The 23518-nt window shown below is 43.9% G+C and overlaps 1 protein-coding gene across 1 annotated transcript in view; it reads left to right on the top strand.

Moving 5' to 3' along the window:
• LOC137369250 (A disintegrin and metalloproteinase with thrombospondin motifs 19-like) overlaps positions 1–23518 on the top strand; it is a 593631-nt gene that overhangs the window by 185345 nt on the left and 384768 nt on the right. Inside the window, exon 8 of the mRNA XM_068030172.1 lies at positions 21616–21721. Within this exon, the coding sequence (XP_067886273.1) occupies positions 21616–21721 (106 nt within the window). The remainder of the gene's footprint in view (positions 1–21615; positions 21722–23518) is intronic.

Genomic DNA, 23518 nt, shown 5'->3' with positions numbered 1-23518 from the left:
AGAAGCTGTGAGGTTGATCCAGCTAAACAAGGAGCCCTGCCAGCACCATCTTTAAACTACTGAGACAGAGAGATTGCAAGGTGACCTTGAAAACTCCCCCATCTGGGTAATTGAACCAGGTCTTTCACCACCAACTTCGGACTCAGTTTTAACCAAAGGAGTGTGCAACTCTTCATTAGCTCCATGACGAGGAACATTCAGTGCTGCAAGGCTGTTAAAAATTCCTCCCAGAAAACTAAGATGATTTCAAAGCGAACTCTCTTTACAACAATCAGACTCTAATTGCATGCTACCCTCTATTCTCTATCTTTTCTTGTGTGTTTGCATGTGTGTGAATGCATGAGTGGGTGAAGTTGTGAACATTTTCAGGTATTGTTTTAATAAATAGTTATCGTTCTTTTAAAACCTACGAGAAAACCTGTTGTTTGTCTGTTTATTTGACTCGTAAAACACTCAGGGACTAAAACACTAGGGCGGCATAGTGGCGCAGTGGTTAGCACCGTAACCTCACAGCTCCAGCGACCCGGGTTCGGTTCTGGGTACTGCCTGTGCGGAGTTTGCAAGTTCTCCCTGTGATCGCGTGGGTTTCCGCCAGGTGCTCCAGTTTCCTCCCATAGCCAAAGACTTGCAGGTTGATAGGTAAATTGGCCATTGTAAATTGCCCCTAGTGTAGGTTGGTGGTAGGAGAATTGAGGGAAGGTGGGTATGTGAGAGGAAAATGGGATTAATGTAGGATTAGTATAAATGGGTGGTTGATGGTTGGCACAGACCCTGTAGGCCAAAGGGCCTGTTTCAGTGCTGTATCTCTCTATGACTTTTAAAAAAAAATCTATGGTCAGTTGAGAAATGAAAAGTGGAAGTCATACAACCATTTCCCACCTGTCTGTAACAATCTATTTAAAAATACTTTCAATGACATTACTCCTTGGGAAAATATTACATTTGATGTACCTTTATGTATTAAATAATGAATGCATACAGCTGTACATATTAGGAAATGTGCAGTATATTGCAGAAATATGGAAACAGAGCAATTGTACTAATTGTGGAAAGTGTTTCAAATGTTTGCTAAGTTTTCCAGCAGTTCAAAACTTTTGCTGTGTAAATCAAAAGGAACATGAAATGTAAAAAGAAACAAAAAATTATAAAGCAAATGTACCTGAATTGCTGGCAGATGTACTATGCAAACCTACCAAGATTTTGTGAAGAGTCAGAGAAATCACTCTTGCTATATATCTGCCAGGCCCAATGAGAGGGGAAAAAAGCAATTCTGCCTGCGGTGGAAGGAGCTAAATCATGTGTGCCAACATGACAATGTTATAGTTATATGTGTGAAAGGATACTGGGATTGGGAATCTGAACTCCTAAAGCTGACCTTTCAACTTGAACTGTAAATCCCTTCCTACAGTGTAAAGATCTCACCTTTGAATTAAGTGCACTGAGCAGTCAGACCACTGATCTAATTCGCATTGGAACAGACTGATTTAACTCCATCTTTGCACTCCAACTTCACAGTGGAAAATGGAACTGAAGCTTCTCTACTGCAATAATAAAGTTGGCGTGTAAATGTATCATATGTGTGTAAATTATGTGTTCCTAAATATGCTCACTGGGGTTCAGAAATAATCAAACAACTGGAGTTACATAGAATTCACAGCACAGAAACAGGCCATTCAGCTCAAATGGTCTATACCAGTGCTTATGCTCGGCATGACCTTCCTCCCACCCTATTTCATCGAAACCTATCTGCATATCCTTCAATTCCTTTCTCCCTCGTGTATTTATTTCACTGCCCCTTAAATGTCTATGCTATTCACCTCGACTACTCCAAGTGGTAGCATGTCCCCTATTCTAACTACTTTCTGGGTAAAGAAGTTTAATTCAATTAATTTATCTCAACTTAAAAGTTTTTACACCTGGAAGGGGAATATTTACTCTGGGCTGGGTTTAACAAAATCATAAACTGCCCTTTATAAGTAGGTTTGTACTTTTTGCTAGCACAGAACAACTGTCTCCATATTGACCCCCTGATTGTATTTTAAATCAAAATTCAGGATAAATGTTATGTTTGTAACATTTATAAATAATGACCAGTCACCTAAGATTCTCTCATCATTTTTAAATTGTTCCGTAGCATCACCCCACCCTACATATACAATTTCTTCCGACCCTACCCTATCTCTCCACTGCAGATAGAGATGGTGATAGTATAGCAGAGCATGGAAAGGAGGAATGTAAACCAAAGTGACCAGTTGTGGAAGGTCAATCTCTAAAATATTCAAAAAGTGTGGCTATTTATATTGATTAAAATGTGTAAATATCTGTGATTCTATCTAAAATGGGCTTTGTTACATGTCACACTCACCACTGCCAGCTTACTGTAGGATCAACTACAATATAAGAGAGCAGTTTACCAAGTTATTGAGGTAGCCTGTTTGCATCTCTGATTTTATTCTTTAGCACCATCTCATTTGAAGGTTGTGATCAATATATTCATTTTCTGTATGCTTTGAGACATTAATTTAGAGTTGTATTCAGCTGTTGGCTGCTATTTATTTGCATAGAAATGTTTTCACTTAAACATTATAGTCAACTTTGCCTTGAATTTTTTTAAAATCTTGAATATGATTAAAAATGATGTGTAATTGCAATCACCTCCTCTTCTCTTATGTCTAGTTTTTTTTTGGAATGCATCTGTTCTTGTTTAGCAATTCGCCATAGAGCCTTCTGAAAGTGTAACAGATCAAGGTGACATATTGCAAAACAGTTGTGGACTCTTTGAAATCCAACCCTTGAACTGCAATGTAGTGCACTAAAATGATTTGTTACAATGTAAAGAAAGAGTATCCATATATTTCATCTGACAATATGCCATGATCATCATATTTTGGAAATTTATTTAAATTCTTACCTGACATCTTGAGTCTGGTATTAATGAACACAGTATTTACAATAACTGTTAGAACTAAATATTTATATGGCAAAATAACAAATGTTATGGCTTATAGCATTAAACATATTCATAACTAACGTGGACTAAATCTAGCTTTTAGAGCAGCCAAAGTGCTTGGCTTTTGACTTTTACAAAACAGCAGTAGAAAAGCACATGTAGAGAGTGACATAAGAAGTCAGTTTGTGGTTTTTTAGGAATGGGGTAAGTAAGCAGGGTAGGTTGAAATGGCCTTCACATTAACAAAAAAACTATTGTATGACTTTGCGCAGAGTTTAAACTTGGATATATTCCAGCAGTGTTAATAAGCAGCAGGAAGTCATGGTGCACTTGCATGTAGGGAAGAAATAGCCCTTTTGCTGTCTTTGACATTGTAGGCCTAAGCAACAACAGCTGGGTGCTTATACCACTTCTATTCTTTACACGTGAAATAAATAACCATCAAATAGAATGAAAACCAGCTTGCTTGTAGTAGCAGCTGATTTATGTCCAGTAGCCCGTGTTTGATGTGTCTTTCATGTTGGACCTCAACTATATTCACAAAGAGTAAAGTGATGAAGTATTAGTTTCAGCTTTATAAAATCATGGTATTATTTCAGGGAAAGGCATTCTTTCAGTTTAAATGAAACACAGTCAGGATTCCCAGTATGGTCAAAGAATATATGAGCAATAGCTAATAATTAGTTCTGTGTATTAAAATCTCCAGAAGCAAAACTGTAGTGTCACCTTTGGTTGGCAAACAACAACGGCAGTTGGAGAAAATAAACATTTCAATAGTATTCTGAACCATAGTAGTGTGGATAGAAGCCATTGTGAAGTGACCTGAATTGGACCATTTTCAGTCCATTGCAAATACCTGAATATTAAAATGCCAATACTTGCGCACCTCCACACATGCAGAGTACCACTGTATATATCACATCATTCTTTTTCTGCTGAGAAGGCAGCTAACAGATCAGTAGAGATCCACAGCAAAAGGATGTGCCTATGCTTTTGGCTGAAGAACACTTTATTTTATCAATTCATTATCTGTTAATCTATTCTTATTGATCTGGATTTTAAAATTCTCATCCTTGCTTTCAAATCCCTCCATGGCCTCGCCCCTCTCTATCTCTTTAACCTCCTCCAGCCCTCTGAGATCTCTGCGCACCTCCAATTTTGGCCTTTGGCATACGCCTGATGTTCTTCGCTCCACCATTGGCTGCCATGCCTTCACCTGCCCTAAGCCCTGGCAATTGTTCCCTAAACCTCTCTGCATCTTTACACCTCTATCCTCCTGTAAGGTGCTCCTCTCTTTATGTAGCTCAGTGCCAAATTCTGTTTGATAATCATTCCTGTGAAGTGCCTTTGTTCAAGGTGCTATATAAATATAAGTAGTTGTTGTGGTGAGATTGAATTGACTTCATTGGCAGTGTTGTGGGTACATGCAATCCTGGTAGTCCAATAGCAAATAATGTTTCAATTTTCCTTGATAGATTTGGCAGTTTACAGCAACTATATATCTGTTTTCCCTTGTTGTGTAATAGATGTGCATATGTTTCTTGACCGTTTAGCAGATTTTGAGCATTGAATTTCACAAATATCTTAATTTTAAAATCACTGAATCTGAAGGCCAGCAAACTCATGTTTACATATCTGCAAAGTAGTTCCAATCGGTTTGCTGTTTACTTAAAAATTACCTTGAAAACAAGAACCACAATCAAAATAATATTTTGGAATTTAAAAGAGGACCATTTTGTTGAAGAAATATTTTCCAATTTGACACATTATTATATAAAGAGGATTTCAGGCTTTCTTAGCTTCCCTCCCTGTATTAGTGGCAAACAGTTTGCCAATTTCTATTTTTATGGAGACAGAATCCCTTTAAAAGATGAGAAGTTTATTGACAAATTTAAGGTATTTAACATTTTTATTTTGAGAAGAATCGCATTAGCTATTAACTCTTAATGCTAGCCTTCCTTTGTGCTTAATGGAAATTAACATCTTTCAGGTCGTGGACTTTTTGTTATAAAGATAACATTTGTATAAAATGATAAATGATGGCTCAGAGGTAACATCAGGATTTCTGAGCTTTACAGTTTTAATACAGTCTCATATTTGATCTCTAGTCTGTGCTGAGTGATCTGATTTCCGCTGAGGTAATGGTAGGGGTGTTTTAGGTGGCATTAGGATTGCTTGATTAGGTTCAAGGTTGTTGGTGCTCATTGCTAAACAGCAAACTTGCTGGAAATGCACATGTTCCTGGATATTAATGGGCAGATTAGAAATTTTGGGCAGCAGACCTCACAAGCCATCTGCCAGCTCTGGCAGCAAAAAGGCCAGTGCCATTTTGAGGCTCAGACCTCATTTAAATATAAAAAGTCGCTAAAAGAGCTGCATCGACTGGCAGCAAGGACCTGGGGCGGGGTTGTGATCACAGTTGTGCAGTGGCCCATGTTATTTTCGTGGGACTCAAAGGAGCACCCCCTGTTGCTCCTGGTACCATAAAAATAATTAGAAACGTACCTTTTTGGGGCCTATTTGTGTCACCAGTAAAACAGTCTGAAGAGTGCATGGCGCACGCGCTGACCCATTCTGTCCTGAAATGGCATTCGGGGTTCTATGCATGTCATAGGACCCTGATTTGCATTTTAAAAGATGCCTCCTGCCTGAAACATCAAGTACTTCGGCAACCCAGCCATCGGCCCCTGTAAAAATGGCCAAGGACAGAGGTATTTATAGGACAGTAAGTCTACCAAATCCATTTTAAGACCATTATTAATCCTGTTTCTGGTGAGTTAAAATCGGCCCCAGAGTGAGGACATGATTTGTTTTAGCGACGATATTTTCCAGAGCCAGATAGCCTGTTGACACTTATTGTCAGTACTCACATGTGGATAACATCCACTTGGATTATGTACTGAGGGACAACTATCATCTATAGAATTATATCCCAGTCAAGGAATCATAACCATCAGAAAGTTTATAAGAACTTCAAATAAGCATCAATTTGGAGCATCCCTGTCATAATTCCAGGGCCCCATTACACCTCTGCCCCCTCATTACAAGGCAAGTAAAACTGGGGGTTGAAGGTCGGGATAGAGACTTCCTATACTGGGGATTGCTATGTGTCTGACTCAGTCAGGACCTGGTGAATAGCTTCTCTAGTAAGATGGGGTATATTGGCCTATAAATGGATGAAAATGGGCCCCCCTGAAGGAGGTGATGGGCAGGGGGGGCTGACCATACCAGGAAATGACTTGGACCCCAAAGAAAGATAGTCTAAAATTGTTTCTTGGTTAGTTTCATTACATAGGACTAGAGTTTTGAGGATTTTCATACCCATAATTAAAATTTCTGAAGCTAGAATATTCTGCCCTATGCTGCATCCAATGCTGTCATACTTGGTTCTTTCTCTGCTCTGATTAATGTCAGTTACATTTATGTTCCTGCCACAAGAGAAAAACAATCTCCTCTGTTATCTTTTGACAAGTATGAGAGCAGCCACTTAACAATGAGGGCACTTGGGGAATGGTTCATTTTGTTTCCTTGGTAGTACACCTGCCCAACCAGGCACTTACACTGTACTGTAAGTCCTCTGCTGGTGGGAGAAAGGTATCCCAAGCTTGTCCCATCCATCTGCTACCCAACCCCCTGCACCAAAGTCCTACTTGCTATGCCCATGACCAATGACTCTGCAAACGTTGACTGAATCAGTTGGCAGCAACTATTGATGGGTGCGCCCAGACATGCATTTTCTGAGCCACACTGTATTAATTTAAAGATGTTTATTAAATGTAGGAAATTCATACTGTCACTAGTTACCTGTAGTTTCTCTGATCCACTGAGCTGTAAGTTTTTTCCTGAGTTTTAGCAATGTACTTAAAGAAAAGGAAGCTTGAAAAATCACATGGACGACTGAAATGGAGGGCAGGATTTTGCCTTTTGGGACAAGCCCACGACGTTGGGGCTAAATTGGGATCACAACCCTGCACTGTGGGGAAACTGTCACCTGGCACTGATTTTCCCAGATCAGGCCAATTACTAGCCAGAGGGAGTGCTCGCTGTCCAATTAAGGCTTTTGAAGCTGGAGGGTCAATAGGAGGCCCGCCAGCTCGGAAGGAGCTGGGAACCCTCTAAATGGTGGCCTGTGGCTAGGCAGGCGGGGAGGGCCTGAAAGCCTGCCTGATGCCTCGGGGGGCCTGCAGGCCAACTGGAAAATTCCAGTCAGCCTCTGACAATAGGCCTTAATAGGCTATTAACACCCCCTTACTTGGCTACCTGCCGCTTGTGGGCGACTAGCCTTTCGGCTGCTGATTCCCTCCTCCGGGAAAATGTCCTGAGGTTCGGATGGTGCCGGCATGCCGGCACCTCCAAACTTTGTTTTTATTGAACAACAAAATGAATGTTGATCTGTAAATTATACATTAGATTAAAAATGTCCAACTTCCCTGCACAATACCATAGAGGAAAGCTGGCCAAGAGCTCCCCATGGGTGAGGCAGTTTTCTAGTACTCAGTGCAGCTATCATCTTAGACGCCATTGAAATCTGAACTTACGGAAAAGACAGAATATAACGCACAAAATTAAAGGTGCTTTTTTCCATTATGCAGGCAATGATATTAGAATCAATATTACTATTCAACTTGAAACTCCTTAGCTGTCAGTTGAATTTGTTTACTTTTGACACTTGATTTGGCTTTCGCATATTGTGATTTTGAAGACAACCTGATAGTTGCTTGCCCTGACCTGTGTTTCCATTTCCCTATCCTTTCCATTACTGCTTACCTCCATCTAATATTCCCTAACTGCCGCTCATACATGCCTTTGTTACCTCCACCTTTAATTCCTCCAGTGCTCTCTCGGTCAGCCTCCCATCCTCCACCCACTGTTAGCTAATATTCAGCTAAAAAAATATCTTCTGTCTGTTTCTATCCTGCACCATGTCTTGCTCATCGAAAACCCACTGTCCTTGCTGAGCTACATTGGCTCTTGGTTTGCCAGAACCTCAGATTTAAAACATCAACTCTTGTGTTTAAATCAGTCCTTGGCCTCACCCTTCCCAATCTCTGTAATCTGCACCAAACCTATAATCCCCACGGACTCTTAGTTTTCCTGACATCAGCCTCTTGTGCATCTGCCTTTCCCTTCATCCCACTAATGGTGACCATGCTTTCACCCACCTAGGCCCTACACTCTGGAATTACAACCCTAAACCACTCCACCTTGGTGGTCTGCCTTATGCCATTTAACCTTTAATATCCCTTGTTGCTAAATTATTTCAGGAAATGCCATTTAACTACTAAGCAGTGTATTTCTATATTTCCCTCTGGGTGCGAGTTTGGGGGAATTCATCCCAAAGCCAAATGTCATTAGTCCTAATCAGAATCTCTTTCTTCTACAGTTTTTTTTAAATTTGATACTTTAGTGTTGCAGTGCTAAAACTTTATCCCTGTCTTTTACTCAATGTATCTGAGTTTGTTTTGGGAAGGTGTAGTACAACGACTGATTTGACAGCCATTTTTTCCGGCAACCAATAATGTACCGAGGTCAAGGGGCTCAATTATATATTGTTGTGACAAATCTATGATGATTGCATTGCTTCACATTCTATAAGTGTCACTGCATAGTAAAGTTGAATATGGAGCATGATTAGTTTGGCAGTTACTGGCGGAAATACACTAATACCTAACACTGGAATTAATTCCATTAGTATTTTAACTACTAGTCTTGGCTGGGGAAGAGGGAGGTTGTGTAGATAATTTATAAAATTACTTTGCTCACAAGTGTAATGGTGATATTGATCTGCTGTAATTCTCAGCGGTAGCATTTATTTGTGGAAGCTACTTGATAAAGAATATTCAATTCAGTTCCAAATCAATATGTGTGTGTATTGATTATGATTTAATAAAAATTTTGTTGCATCATACGGTGCTATGTTAATCTTTTTGTTTACAAATGTAAGAGGTCAGTGGGATGGGGAGCTTAAAAAAATACAGACTCATAGGTGGCCTGATTTTCAGTCCTCATCTCACATTTCATTCCCTAACAAGGCTCTGAAATAAGAGTCTGTAGCCTTAGGCTAATTTTGAGTTTAAATCAGTTAATATATACATTGTTAGCTGTGCTCATTTTGATTTAGATAGTAACATTTATTGATACTGTACTTTGTATTCCTCATCATTGCACATGATTCAAGTTAAGATTTTCAGCTTATTTTATTGCAAACTAAAATTTGAGTGTTGCAGTGCTCAGTTTTATCCTTTTCCCAGTAACTTCTCTTTCTTCAGGTGGTCTATATTTTTGCAATTTCAGATCCAAGCTAGGCATACTCTTAAATGTAAACAGAAAATACTGGAAATACTTAGATTATGCAGATCAGGCAGCATCTGTGGAGAGACAAACAGAGTTAGTGTTTCAACTCTGTGATCCTTTGTCAGGCATACTTTGGTTGTTATCTGTTGTATGCATCTCCATTTGATTCCAATTCTTCACATTTATACATTTTTTGTGGCCCAACAGATTGTTGCAAATGCTTCTGCCTTATCTTCCGCACTGATGTGCAGGGCTTCCCCCATCATTGAGGATGGGGATATTTGTGGAGCCACCTCCTCCAGTTAGTTGTTTAATTCTCCACCACAATTCACGGCTGGATGTGGCAGGACTGCAGAGCTTAGATCTGATCCGTTGGTTATGGGATCGCTTAGCCCTGTCTATCACATGCTGCTTATGCAGGTTTGGCATGCAAGCAGTCCTGGGTTGTAGCTTCACCAGGTTGACACCTCATTTTGAGGTATGCCTGGTGCTGCTTCTGGCATGCCCTCCTGCACTCTTCATTGAACCAGGGTTGGTCTCTGGCTTGGCGGTAATGGTAGAGTGGGGGATATGCTGGGCCATGAGGTTTCAGATTGTGGTTGAGTACAATTCTGCTACTGCTGATCGCCCACAGCGCCTCATGGATGCCCAGTTTTGCATTGCTAGATCTGTTCGAAATCTATCCCATTTAGCATAGTGATTGTGCCACACAACACGATGGACGGTATCCTCAATGTGAAGGCGGGACTTCGTCTCCACAAGGACTGTGCAGTGGTCACTCTTACCAATACAGTCATGGACAGATGCATCTGCAGTAGGCAGATTGATGAGGACAAGGTCAAGTATGTTTTTCCCTCTTGTTGGTTCCCCCACCACCTGCCGCATACCCAGTCGAGCAGCTATGTCCTTTAGTACTCGGCCAGCTCGGTCAGTAATGGTGCTACCGAGCCACTCTTGGTGATGGACATTGAAGTCCTCCACCTAGGGTACATTTGTGCCCTTGCCACCCTAAGTGCTTCCTCCAAGTGGTGTTCAACATGGAGGAGTACTGACTCATCAGCTGAGGGAGAGCGGCAGGTGGTAATCAATAGGAGGTTACCTTGCCCTTGTTTGACCTGATGCCATGAGACTTCATGGGGTCCGGAGTCAATGTTGAGGACTCCCAGGGCAACTCCCTCCCTACTGTAGATCACTGTCCCGCCACCTCTGCAGGGTTTGTACTGCCGGTGGGACAGGACATACCCAGGGATAGTGATTGCAGTGTCTGGGACATTATGTGTAAGGTATGATTTTATGAGTATGAATATGTCGGGCTGTTGCTTGACTAGTCTGTGGTACAGCTCTCCCAACTTTGGCACAAGATGTTAGTAAGGAGGACTTTGCAGGGTCGACAGAGCTGGGTTTGCCGTTGTCATTTCCGGTGCCTTGGTCGATGCCTGGTGGTCCGTCCGGTTTCATTTCTTTTTATTGACTTCGTAGTGGTTAGGTACAACTGAATGGCTTGCTAGGCCATTTCAGAGGACATGTAAGAGTTAACCACGTAGGCCAGACCAGGTAAGGACAGCAGATTTCCTTCCATAAAGGACATTAGTGAACCAGATGGGTTTTTACAACAATCGACAGTGGTTTCATGGCCATCATTAGACCAGCTTTTAATTCCAGATTTATTAATTAAATTCAAATTCCACCTTCTGCTGTGGTGGAATTCGAACCCATGTCCCCAGATCAATACCCTGGGTCTCTGGGTTACTAGTCCAGTGACACTACCACTACGCCACCGCCTCCCCTTCCTGAAATCCCCAGCATCACAAATGCCAGTCTTCAGCCAATTCAATTCACTCCGCGTGATATCAAGAAACAACTGAAGGCACTGGATACTGCAAAGGCTATGGGTCCTGACAATATTCCGGCAATAGTACTGAAGACCAGTGTTCCAGAACTTGCCGCACTCCCAGCCAAGCTGTTCCAGTATAGCTACAACACTGGCATCTACCCGGCAATGTGGAAAATTGCCCAGGTCTGTCCTGTACACAAAAAGCAGGACAAGTCCAACCCGGCCAATTACAGCCTCATCAGTCTACTCTCAATCATCAGCAAAGTGATGGAAGGTGTCATCAACAGTGCCATCAAGAAGCACTTGCTTAGCAATAACCTGCTCAGTGATCCCCAGTTTGGGTTCCGACAGGGTCACTCAGCACCTGACCTCATTACAGCCTTGGTTCAAACATGGACAAAAGAGCTGAACTCAAGAGGTGAGGTGAGAGTGACTGCCCTTGACATCAAGGCAGCATTTGACTGAGTATGGCATCAAGGAGCCCTAGCAAAACTGAAGTCAATAGGAATCAGGGGGAAAACTCTCTGCTGGTTAGTTATACCTAGCGCAAAGGAAGATGGCTGTGGTTGTTGGAGGTCAATCATCTGAGCTCCAGGACATCACTTCAGGAGTTCCTCAGGGTAGTGTCCTAGGCCCAACCATCTTCAGCTGCTTCATCAATGACCTTCCTTCAATCATAAGGTCAGAATTGGGGATGCTCGCTGATGATTGCACAATGTTCAGCACCATTTGCGACTCCTCAAATACTGAAGGAGTCTGTGTAGAAATGCAGCAAGATCCGGCCAATATCTAGGCTTGGGCTGATAAGTGGCAAGTAACATTTGCACCACACAAGTGCCAGGCAATGACCATCTCCAACAAGAGAGAATCTAACCATCTCCCCTTGACATTCAATGTCATTACCATTGCTGAATCCCCCACTATCAACAACTAGGGGCTACCATTGACCAGAAACTGAACTGGAGTAGCTATATAAAAACCGTGGCTACAAGAGCAGGTCAGAGGCTAGGAATCCTGCGGCATGAAACTCACCTCCTGACTCCCCAAAGCCTGTCCACCATCTACAAGGCACAAGTCAGGAGTGTGATGGAATACTCTCCACTTGCCGGGATGGGTGCAGCTCCAACAACACTCAAGAAGCTCGACACCATCCAGGACAAAGCAGCCCGCTTGATTGGCACCCCATCGACAAACATTTACTCCCTTCACCACCGATGCACAGTGGCAGCAGTGTGTATCATCTACAAGATGCACTGCAGCAACGCTCCAAGGCTCCTTAGATAGCACCTTCCAAACCCGCGACCTCTACCACCTCGAAGGACAGGAGCAGCAGATGCAGGGGAACATCATCACCTGCTAGTTCCCATCCAAGTCACATACCATCCTGACTTGGAACTATATCGCCATTCCTTCATTGTCGCTGGGTCAAAATCCTCACATTGACTGCAGCGGGTCAAGAAGGCAGCTCACCACCAACTTCTCAAGGGCAATTGGGGATGGGCAATAAATGCTGACATCGCCAGTGACACCCACATCCCATGAATGAATTTTTTAAAAAAAGCATTTTGATCTTCCAAAGCTGTGCATTGCAGAGTGGGAGCAAATAAGTCCAATCGCCTGATTGCCTGTGTGATGAGGTCCTGATTTCAGATGGCAGAGGGATACTGAGCAGGAGCAAGGTGCTTGCCCACAAAAAGAAAGGAAAAATTGTCAGACAAACCAAATTAATCTTTCAGTTGAGAAGTAGCATCAGCAGAGTCCTAGGAACAGATTAGCTGTCACAATTTCAGCAAAAAATGGTACATGTCTCATTGGGAAGAGGCATTAAACAAAAAGAATGAGGTAGAAGTAGAAGCCTAGAAATTCTACTCTGTTAGCAGAACCTAGGTGTAGGAAGGAAAAGTAGAGCAGATTCAATTTCTGCTAGATTTTTCCCCGTCCTATATGAGAAACTCTGTTTTGGAAGTCCGATGTTTCTTTTGCCAACTACCCCTTCCCTTCATGACAGGAAGCTGGAAATTGCTGGTATGGTCGATTCCCATGAAAATGCAGCTCATTCTTTGGTGCACAAAGTGGTAAGTATACTTTCAAGAAGGAGGCATACTTACCATATAAGGGCCATATATGAGCCCCAAAATACCCATTCCAACATGAATCAATCTCAGAGAAAACAATTGCTTTAAGGAGCATACGAATAGGAGTAGGCCATTCCTGCTCTTGTGCCTGTTCTGCTGTTCAGTTAGATCATAGCTGATTGGCATCTTACCTCCATCTACCTGCGCTGGTTCTGTAACCCTTAAAATCCTTGCCTAACAAAAATCTATCTCAGTTTTGAAATTTTGATTGACCTAACCTTAACAGGTTATTGGGAGAGGGAGTTCCAGATTTTTTTATTTTTATTTTTTTTTATTTAGAGATACAGCACTGAAACAGGCCCTTCGGCCCACCGAGTCTGTGCTGACCATTAACCACCCATTTATACTAATCCTACACTAATCCCATATTCCTACCACATCCGTCCCTATATTCCCCTACCACCTACCTATACTAGGGGCAATTTACAATGGCCAATTTACCTACCAACCTGCAAGTCTTTTGGCTTGTGGGAGGAAACCGGAGCACCCGGAGGAAACCCACGCAGACACAGGGAGAATTTGCAAACTCCACACAGGCAGTACCCAGAATTGAACCTGGGTCGCTGGAGCTGTGAGGCTGCGGTACTAACCACTGCGCCACTGTGCCGCCCTTTGTGTGAACAAGTGCTTTCTGACGTCACTCTTGATGGCCTAGCTTTAATTTCAAGTTTATGCACCCTTGTTCTAGACTCCTTCATCAGGGGCACAAGATTCTGTTTATCTACCCTATCAAATCCTTTAATCACCTTAACCACCTCAATAAGGACACCCCTAATCATCCCATATGCACTCAGGGAATATAACCTTAGTCTGTCCTGTCCTCATAATGCAACCCTTTTAACTCTGGTATCAATCTGGAGAATCTGCACTGCAACCTCTCCAAGGCCAATATATATGAGGTTTGGTGCCCAGAACTCAATGCAGTACTCTAACTGAGGTCTCAACAGAGTTCTATATAATTAAAACATAACTTTCATCCCTTTGTATTACAGCCCCCTTGAGATAAAGCCCAACATTCCATTAGCCTTTTAAATTCTTTTATTTACCTATTGACCAGCTTTTAGTAATTTTTGTGCTTGGACCCCTAAATCTCTCTGTTCTTCCACAGTTCCGAGCTTCACACCTTTTAGAACATACTCTGATTTATCTTTCTTAACTCCAAAATGGATGGCCTCACATTTCCCCACTTTGAACTCCATCTGCCAGTTTTGTTCACTCACTTAATCTATCAATGTCCCTTTGTAACTTTCTGCTCCCATCTACACTATTTAAAATACCACCTAAATTGATGTCGTCAGCAAACTAAGATATATGGCTCTCTTTTCCTTCATCTAAACCATTTATAAATATTGAAAAACTGAGGCCCCAGTGCAGATCCCTGGGAACGCACTAGTCACATCGTAAGTTAATAGCAGACCAGCAAGGGAGCAATTTGAAATCATATTTCCAAGTTTTATGATTTAGGCCATGTCAATCTCATGATAGAGTGGTAAGGCACTGTTCTGAAAACCTGCTGGCTCTGTGGAGCAGACTGCCCCAGTAGCATAGTTAATGTTGTGTGTGGCCAACTCTAATATCGATTTAGGACTGGATCAGGCAAAAAGCAAACAGTCAGACAGAAGTCTTGTCCAACTTACTTCTGGCAGTAGAGCAGGGCTTCTGGAATTTCAACCCTATATTGTTTATACCTGCTATGATTTTTGTAAAAGTACATTAAATCCAATGTAATGAAGAAAAGATTCTGATGAAAGGTCAGCGACCTGAAACGTTGGGCTGGATTTTACCGGCCCTGTGGTGGCAGGAACTGAGGTCGGGCTGGGGGCTGATAAAATGACATGGGACTGAGTTGGGATGGCTCCCTGATGTCGTGCCATGGATGACCAAACTTCCGTGTTGCGGGCGGCTGAATGGATCACTGTCAGACTGATCGGTGGCAGGCAGGTAATTAAGGCTGTTAATCAGCCATTTGTCAGATATTTTCCTCCCATTTTTTGATTTTCTGAATAGCATACGGAAAGCACGGAGACTCAATGTCTCGCGAGATCTGTGCAGCAGTTGAGTGTTAGTGGGAACTGGCAGGCATGGTTCCAAGCTGTCTGCAGAGATTGGAAAGTTGTGTATTGAAAAAACAAAGGCCAGCAAGTTTGGATGCATTGCAGAGAATGGGGACAAAGTAAAGTACTATTAGTGGAAGAGTGTCTCCCAGGTCCACAGCAGCAATTGTTGGCAGGTCTTGAGGCTTGAGAGGCTCCTTGCAGTGAAGACTCCATTTGCTATGGGGGCTCTGCTTTCAGAGTTTGGATCCTCCAGTGAGGAGGACAGTGACAAAGAGATAGGGATGCAGCCATATGGAGTGACTGTGCAGAGGCTGGGGGAGCTCCAGCAGATTGAAGGAGCAATTGGAAGTGGACGAGGAAGGCACATGGGGAAAGAGGGCAGCCTCATGGTCACAGAAGACAATAGCCAGATGAAAGGTTGTACTGTCAGAGGCTTAGCTTGATGGAGATGTCCAAGCACCCATGTCGATGAAGACTGTCTCTCTCCAGGTAGCTGGTTTCAGACCTGTGCAGTATGCTGGAGCAAGAGTTGAGTCCATTGGGAAGTGGCGGATACCCATTGCCTGTTACGATAAAGGTGATGGTGGCACTTGACTTTTTTGCCTGTGGTTCTTTCCAAGGATTGGCTGGAGATCTGTGTGGCATCAGCGGTCTGTGGCTCAAAAAGCAGGTCACGGATGCTATTTACCATCAGGCTAACCAGTACATCAAACTGACAACCAGTCAGGTCAAGAGGACAGTTGACTTTAGGGCCATGGCTGGCTTTTTCCAGGTGCAGGGCATTATTGATTGTACTCATGTGGCCATCAAGGCTTCGCAGCTAAGTATCTTTATGAACAGGAGGGGGTTCCACTCCCTGAATGTTCAAATCATCTGCAACCACCGTAAGTGGCTACTGCAGATATGTGTGAGGTTTCCGGAAAGCTGCCACGGCATATTCATCCTTGACAGTCCCAAGTGCATCAGCAATTCAGGCCACCTGAATGCCTTCATGGCTGTATACTGGGGGACAGGGGGTATCCACTGAGAACATGTCTGTTGACACCTGTATGCAACCCCAACACACAGGCCGAGGACACTTACATTGCTGCCATCTTACTACGAGGGCCACCATTAAGCAGGCTACAGGCAAATGAGGTTTAGATGCCTTGAGAGATCTGGGGATCTCTACAACATGCCCTTCAAGGGTATCCTACATCATTGTTGTATGCTGTGCCTTGTACAACCTGGCACTCCAGAGGGGTGTAGCACTGGAGCTGGAAATTCTGAGTCACCTCCTCAGAGGAGGATCATGGGTTTGAGGCACCTCAACAGCTGCAGGCCAACGGAAATGGTGCCGCGAGGCCCAGATTGCTGGGCAATGACATGCGTGCAGAGGAGACTCGCGACTCTGTGGTCAGCAGATCCTTCACACAAGTTAAAGTGCAACAGGTGACCAAAACATTAAGTCCTCTCTAAAAGGCATTCTTGTTGACCTCTCAACAGAGGCCCTTACCATCGCACTGGATCTGTCATCAGAGCAAGCCAAGCCCGTCTGTCAACACAAAAGCAAAATACTTTGGATACTGGAAATCTGAAATAAAAACAGAAAATGCTGGAAATACTGAGCAGATCATGCAGCCTCTGGGGAGAGAGAAACAGAGTTAAACTATCAGGTTAATGACTTTTGATCAGAACACACACTCTGTTTCTCTCTTCATAGATGCTGCCTGATCTGCTGAGTATTTTCAGCATTTTCTCTTTTCACTTCTGTCAATACAGGCGCTAATGAGGCACCTTTACACACCGTCCATATATTTGATTTCACCTTTGGTCAGGGCCAATGGGGGAAGAAATAACTAAGCTGTTATAGATTGTATCACAAGACCTTTAACTCTCATACATTAAAGGCTTAAACATTGAACAAATAATTACTAACTAGTGAAACCGCAAGTTCTAGTCCATGCATTTATGCTCTTGCTTCAGGTTGCTTCTACATGGTGCTCTCCCTGTGCCTGGAGTTGATGTGGAGGCATGCTTTTCTTGCTCTGGTGCATGAGATGGTACGACTTGCATTCTCTGTCTGCCTGAGCTCTACTGGGGCCTGGCTCATTTGAGGCCACCTGCATCTGTGCGAGAGCCACCTCAGTCATCAGACCAGCTTACAGCATTGGTGTCACCATCAAAGGTGCCAAAGAGCTGCTCTCAGTAATCAAAGGGCCTTGAGAAGGCACCCCAATTGCCTTCAGCCTGCCACTCCACAGCTCTTTCAGGCCTCACATGAACCCCATGGTTGCCTGCAGTCTGTCACTTCCTGGCAATAGGGAGATGTGTGGCTGGCCCATCTCGTCAACCTGTTACTCCACATATCTCATGCATGAGGCCATGCTATGGAGGTCTGGGCACACCCCCTACATCCATGCCAGAGACATAGTGCCACCCAAGCATGGATGAACTTCTCCATTATTTGTGCATGGGAGTTGACACATTTCACGCTGCTGCTGATGCATCTGCTGCTTTGCTGATGACATCTGAGGCTCACCATCTGCATGAAGCTGGGCATCGCTGGGCTTTTCCTCACTCTTCCAAGGGGAAGTGGCCACCACTGTTACTGACTCCATTACCACCTCCTGTGCATCTGTGCAGTGTTCACCCGATTGCATCACCCGTTCTAATCACATGCCTCTATCCACCAATGTGAGGGTATCTGCACTGGTAGAGGGTGTTCTGATATTGCTTTAACTGCTTGGAGCAGCAACAACCATAGGTGAGGTAGCCAAGATGCCTTAACAGAGGAAGGTGTGCAGCAAGTGCAGTCTAATGCATCAGCCATGAAACTGTCCTGCATTTAGTGATACTAGCAAGGTGTGTGGTCTAAAGGGACACTGGGCAAGACTGTATAGAAAATCTGGCAGCAAAGCAGTGGTCAGAAGCCATGGCTAAATACAAAGCAGATGCTGCCTAGTGGCAAGAATAAAAAAGAGGCCGCCAAGTACCAGTTTCAACACAGGCATGTCCACAAGATAGGCAAAGACCTGGGCAGCAGAAAAGGCACTGACGATGAACAAGCTTTCCATACAATAACAGTCACCTAACATATGGATGCAATCACACAACTGGAAGCCACCATCACCGTTTAAATTATATAACAGAAGTGGCAAGCACAAGCTACAACTGGAAACAACATTTTAGCACTGCAGATACTCAAAGGCATGTAGCTAGCAAAGTGAGAGTTACAGCCAACAAGAGCTAGACTCACTGCATATAATGGTTCACCAGTTTGCTGCGTGAGAGCATTGACATTGATGTGCAGATATGGAAGTTCTGCATGGTTACCACAAGTCTTCTGTGTTGTTGACAGCAATGGTCCAACAGTAGCAGGACTACCAGAATACAGTGAACTCCAGATCATGACGATTCACAAGATCAGTAAAGCACCAATGCCAGATAATGAAGGCAAGTGTGACCCTATTGAGTCTATTCAAGATCTGTAACAGAAATACCAGATAGATTTGACACCACGGGCAGTTAAATAATGTTGCACCTATGAACAACACCACTAGACACAGGATTATCATCCCTAGCAGAGACCATGTTCGGAAGGCAAGTTGACAACTCTTCTGAATCATCATTGAATTAGATCATCGTCAGTCCAAGATAAATTATTGGTAAGATAAAAGAAAATAAAAATCACACATGACAAAAATGCAGGCATGGAGTTACCTCCTCCGCAGGTCAGACAGAAGTCAGAGTGATCCACCTACAAGAGAAGGCATGGTTCCCTGCGGAAGTGTCCAAGATCTATAATAGTCACGGCCATACAAAGTAACCACCCCAAATGGGGCAACGTTGAGAAAGAATAAAGGTCAGCTGAGAGAGTTATTCAACAGCATCATACTTGACGCTCCTGTAGCATCAAGAACATGTTCACATTCAAGTTCTGAGAGTGGAATTAAGGAAGATGACAGATACAGTGCTCAAGTACAAGATACTTGTTAGTCTAGACCAATGAGTCAAGAGAAAAAAATTGACGATTTCAGATCTCAGCAAAGTTTCACTGTTACCAGATCAGGTCAAGTAAGCAGACCACAGTTACAGTTCAGAGACACTTGAATAATTAATGAGACCATACATGTGTAAATACTGTTCACAATTATCCTATTTCATTATATTCATAGCTAATAACTTACGTAATTTTTCATTTAAGGAAAAGGGATGCTGTGATATTGCTTTAACTGCTTTAACACCAGTTAACATACTACTGAATATGTAAGTAGTTTGACATATATCATCACAGGAAATGATGCAAGCTAACATGTGACACAGTAGCTGGAGCAGTGTTAGTCAGCAGTTAGCACGTTTATTGAACAGCTCTCCTGTAATTCTGTAATACAGAACCCTTCATTTAGCTTACCAATCATTCCCATAGTGTTTGGTATGTTTGAGTTGAGAACCCAATAACACAACAAAGGGTGTATTGGAATGAAGTGACGCAGTGACTTGAGATGATGATGGATCCTCTGAGGTGTCCAGTGGACCACAAGCCTTCCTGTCTACCTCATTCGCTGTTGGACCTGCTGGACCTACGTGATTGAAATAAAACAGCTACTCCTTCAAACAACCCCTGGTGCCTCCCCTTGATCAGGATCTTCCAGTGGTGTGAAAGGCCCATACAGGCACTGCTGATCACACATGGTCAAAGGACATGGATACAACCATCACTCTACCACTCTCTATTGGCTCCACACCTGCCTCACCCTCAGCGACAGGCTGCCCTGCCGCAACCCACATGATCTCCATTGTCTCCTCCTCCAACGCTGTCACCACGATGTTGAAAGGCATGCCACCTTCTGTCCATTCACACTCCCTGGCATTGTGAGCACGCTTCCCCTGCAAGCACAAACATACACAGTGTCACTCCTGTCTCATGGTCCATCTGTGTTGGTCACACTGAGGCACTGTAAATGTGCAGCACTATGCTGATGGGATGGGGTGGTCACGTGGCCATTCAGTCACCTCAATGTAATATTCACCCATTAATGACGATGGCGTTTAGGTGCACATGAACTGGATGCCTCAATGTGAACGTTCATGCCTTGTCTTGCCCCATGCAGGGTCTGCCACCTGGCCTCATTTCATGGGCACATTTTAATTCATGCTAGGCTTTCAGTTTGCAATTCTAAAGGCCACTCACCTTTCCCGATCTCATCAGGTCATTGAATCTTTTCTGGCATGCGACCCATGTTCTTGCTAGTACTCCACAGCTACTGACATCCTCAGCCACCTCCAGTCATGCCTTCTTTGTGAGGTTTGCTAGCCTCCTTCTCGCATCTGCTGGAAACAGCACTTCTCTCCATTGCCTTGTCGCCTGCAGGAGCACCTCCAGGGAGGCATGACTGAATCTTGGACTGACTCTTCCTTGCAATGAAGCCATTCCTCTGCAATCTGCATTGACCCTTCCTCAGGAACCTGTGTCTGCAGTCTGCCTGAAGGCTGCAGATTTCCCTTTAAAAATGGTGCCTTGCAGTGAACTGCCGGCACTAAGACCCATCCGCAACCCATAATTGTCCAGCTCCCCCACTTGCCAGCCCTTAATTGGCTTCTGCTCGCAATATTGCAGGGGAAGTCCTGCCAGCTGCCCGTACTGACCACCAACTTGGATGTCACCCCACTGTCGGGTCATCCACCCGATTGGCAAAATCCAGCCCGTTGACTCTGCTTCTCTATCCACGGATGCTGCCAGACTTGCTGAGTGTTTCCAGCATTTTCTGTTTTTTATTTTCAATTTCCAGCATATGCAGTATTTTGCTTTTGTTTTATAGCTGTGATTGAATCTTGGAATCCTGGTAGAGTTTGGACATAAACTTTGAAAGGATGCTGCTATGTAACTCAAAGTTAAAAATAAAGGTTAATCATTCGATTCTATTTAAATGTAAATCATTTCACGCAACTGTTGAAGATTATTTGCTGAAAATGCCAAAAAAACAAAAATTGCAACTGCTGGAAATATGCAGATTTTATTTGTTATTTAGCATTGTGCCTATTTTGTGATACTTTCTGTGAAATATTTTTAAAATATTAATAACCTAAAACCTTAAAGAAGTACTCTAGGGTTGCACATTTTTCCTCTAATCAGTCTCAGACTTTTGTTGATTTGTTTCTATTTTACAATTTGAAAAGTGACCCAACCTTTATGGCTTACAGGACAACAATAATATAAAAACCCCTTCAATCAAAAGTACCTGCAAACTGTTGCTTTGTACCTTTAAAAAGATGTAACTTATTAACTGCTGATTTTTGTGTTCACCAGTATTAGTTACTATATTGCTGCTTTTATTTTGTCTTATATGTATTTTCTTTTGGCAGGTATAGCATATCTTAGTGGAATGTGCAGTGAAAAAAGGAAGTGTGTTCTTGCTGAGGACAATGGACTGAACCTAGCCTTTACAATTGCTCATGAGATGGGTCACAAGTAAGTAAGAATCAATAATAACCATGGAGTTGATTTTAACTGTTCTCATTGGGCAGAAAGCAGATGGCATAAAATGCATTTCTTTTGAGAGTGCACTTGGACTTTTAATATAGCAAGGAGTGTTTTGCAAATGCCTCAATGAACTATTATCTGAGGTATGCTACAAACAAGGACTCATTAGCACCATCATCACATGACAGATTTGTATAGAATCGAATAAGTTGTCACATTGGCTAGAATTTTACAGTGGCTGGACGGGAGCCGTCCACTGACCGAAAAGTCGGTGGCGATCCCGCCTCTGTCAGGCCTGGGGATCTAGACCGGATTTTATTGTTCCCGAGACCCTTAATTGTTTAGTTTAGTTTAGAGATAGAGCACTGAAACAGGCCCTTCGGCCCACCGGGTCTGAGCCGACCAACAACCACCCATTTATACTAATCCTACACTAATCCCATATTCCTGCCACATCCCCACCTGTCCCTATATTTCCCTACCACCTACCTATACTAGGGGCAATTTATAATAGCCAATTTACCTACCAACCTGCAAGTCTTTGGGCTGTGGGAGGAAACCGGAGCACCCGGAGAAAACCCACGCAGACACAGGGAGAACTTGCAAACTCCACACAGGCAGTACCCAGAATTGAACCCGGGTCGCTGGAGCTGTGAGGCTGCGGTGTTAACCACTGCGCCACTGTGCCGCTTTGTAGGGGGGGACTTCCATCTCATTGAGGCAGGAAATCCCGCCTAATGGAGCTGCCGGCCAATCAGCAGGCCAGCAGCTCATTGTCCCAGCTGCACCACCAGGAGTGGTGGCCACTGCTGGGACTGCAATGCAGCTGAAGAATGATGATATCGGGGAGCCTCGAAGAACGGGTATGTTTTTGGGGCCTTGGCGGGGGCGATCATTCGGGCCCTGGTGAGGCAAGGGCGGGGGGGGGGTCGATTGGGGAGGCGGTGGAGTGATGGGTGTTGGGGGCGGTTGGAGCTTCGGGGGCGTGTTGGGGGTAGTTAGGGCATCGGGGGTGGCCTTCCGTCGGGCACAGGGTGCCTGATCAGGAGGGCCCCCTTCCCAGGCCATCAGAAGGGCATCTACTTTTATCAGGCAGCTTTTCTGAGGCCTTGGCTGGTCGCCTGATAACCGTAAAATCCCCATGGCGGTGGGCAGTGCCCCTTAAGTAGCTGTTAATTGGCCACTTAAGAGCCTTGATTTGTCTGGGGCAGGTGGGCCATTTCTCGCTGCCGCTGCCCTGTGTAAAATGGTGGCGGAGGCTGGAGCGGGTCGGGAAGGGCTCCCCCGAGCCTCCCACTCCATTTTATGCCCTTCTTTGTTGGGGGCGGGGGGGGGGGCATAAAATTCCAGTTATTATTCCCCAATCAGTGGATTGATCAGTCTTTTTAGATTTCCAAAGTGGGCTATAAATTTTGCTCATCAGTGTCAGCTGTGGCTCAGTTGGTAGCACTCTTGCCTCGGAATCACAAGGTTCTGGGTTCAAGTCCCACTCCAGGGCCAGAATTTAATGCAGGCGGTGGCCTTGCCCACAGCTGGAAAGCTGGAAGTGAGCCCACTGTGCTGGACCTGAAAGCCACACTACTATTTTGCGTGGCTCAGACCCTTAATTGGCTGCAGTCGGGGCTTCAGCCCCTCGGAGGCAGGAAGTCCCATATCCAAGAGCTGTCGGTAAATCAGAGGACCACAGCTCTTCAGTCCCAGCAGTGCCACCAGGAGCAGTGGCCACTGCTGGGATTGCAGCTGTCTAGGAGGACTAGCAACAATGGTGGAGGACCCGAAATGGAG

The sequence above is a fragment of the Heterodontus francisci genome, chromosome 4 (genome assembly GCF_036365525.1).
Source record: "Heterodontus francisci isolate sHetFra1 chromosome 4, sHetFra1.hap1, whole genome shotgun sequence".
Classification (NCBI taxonomy): domain Eukaryota; kingdom Metazoa; phylum Chordata; class Chondrichthyes; order Heterodontiformes; family Heterodontidae; genus Heterodontus; species Heterodontus francisci.
This window is presented reverse-complemented; position numbering and strand designations above follow the sequence as displayed.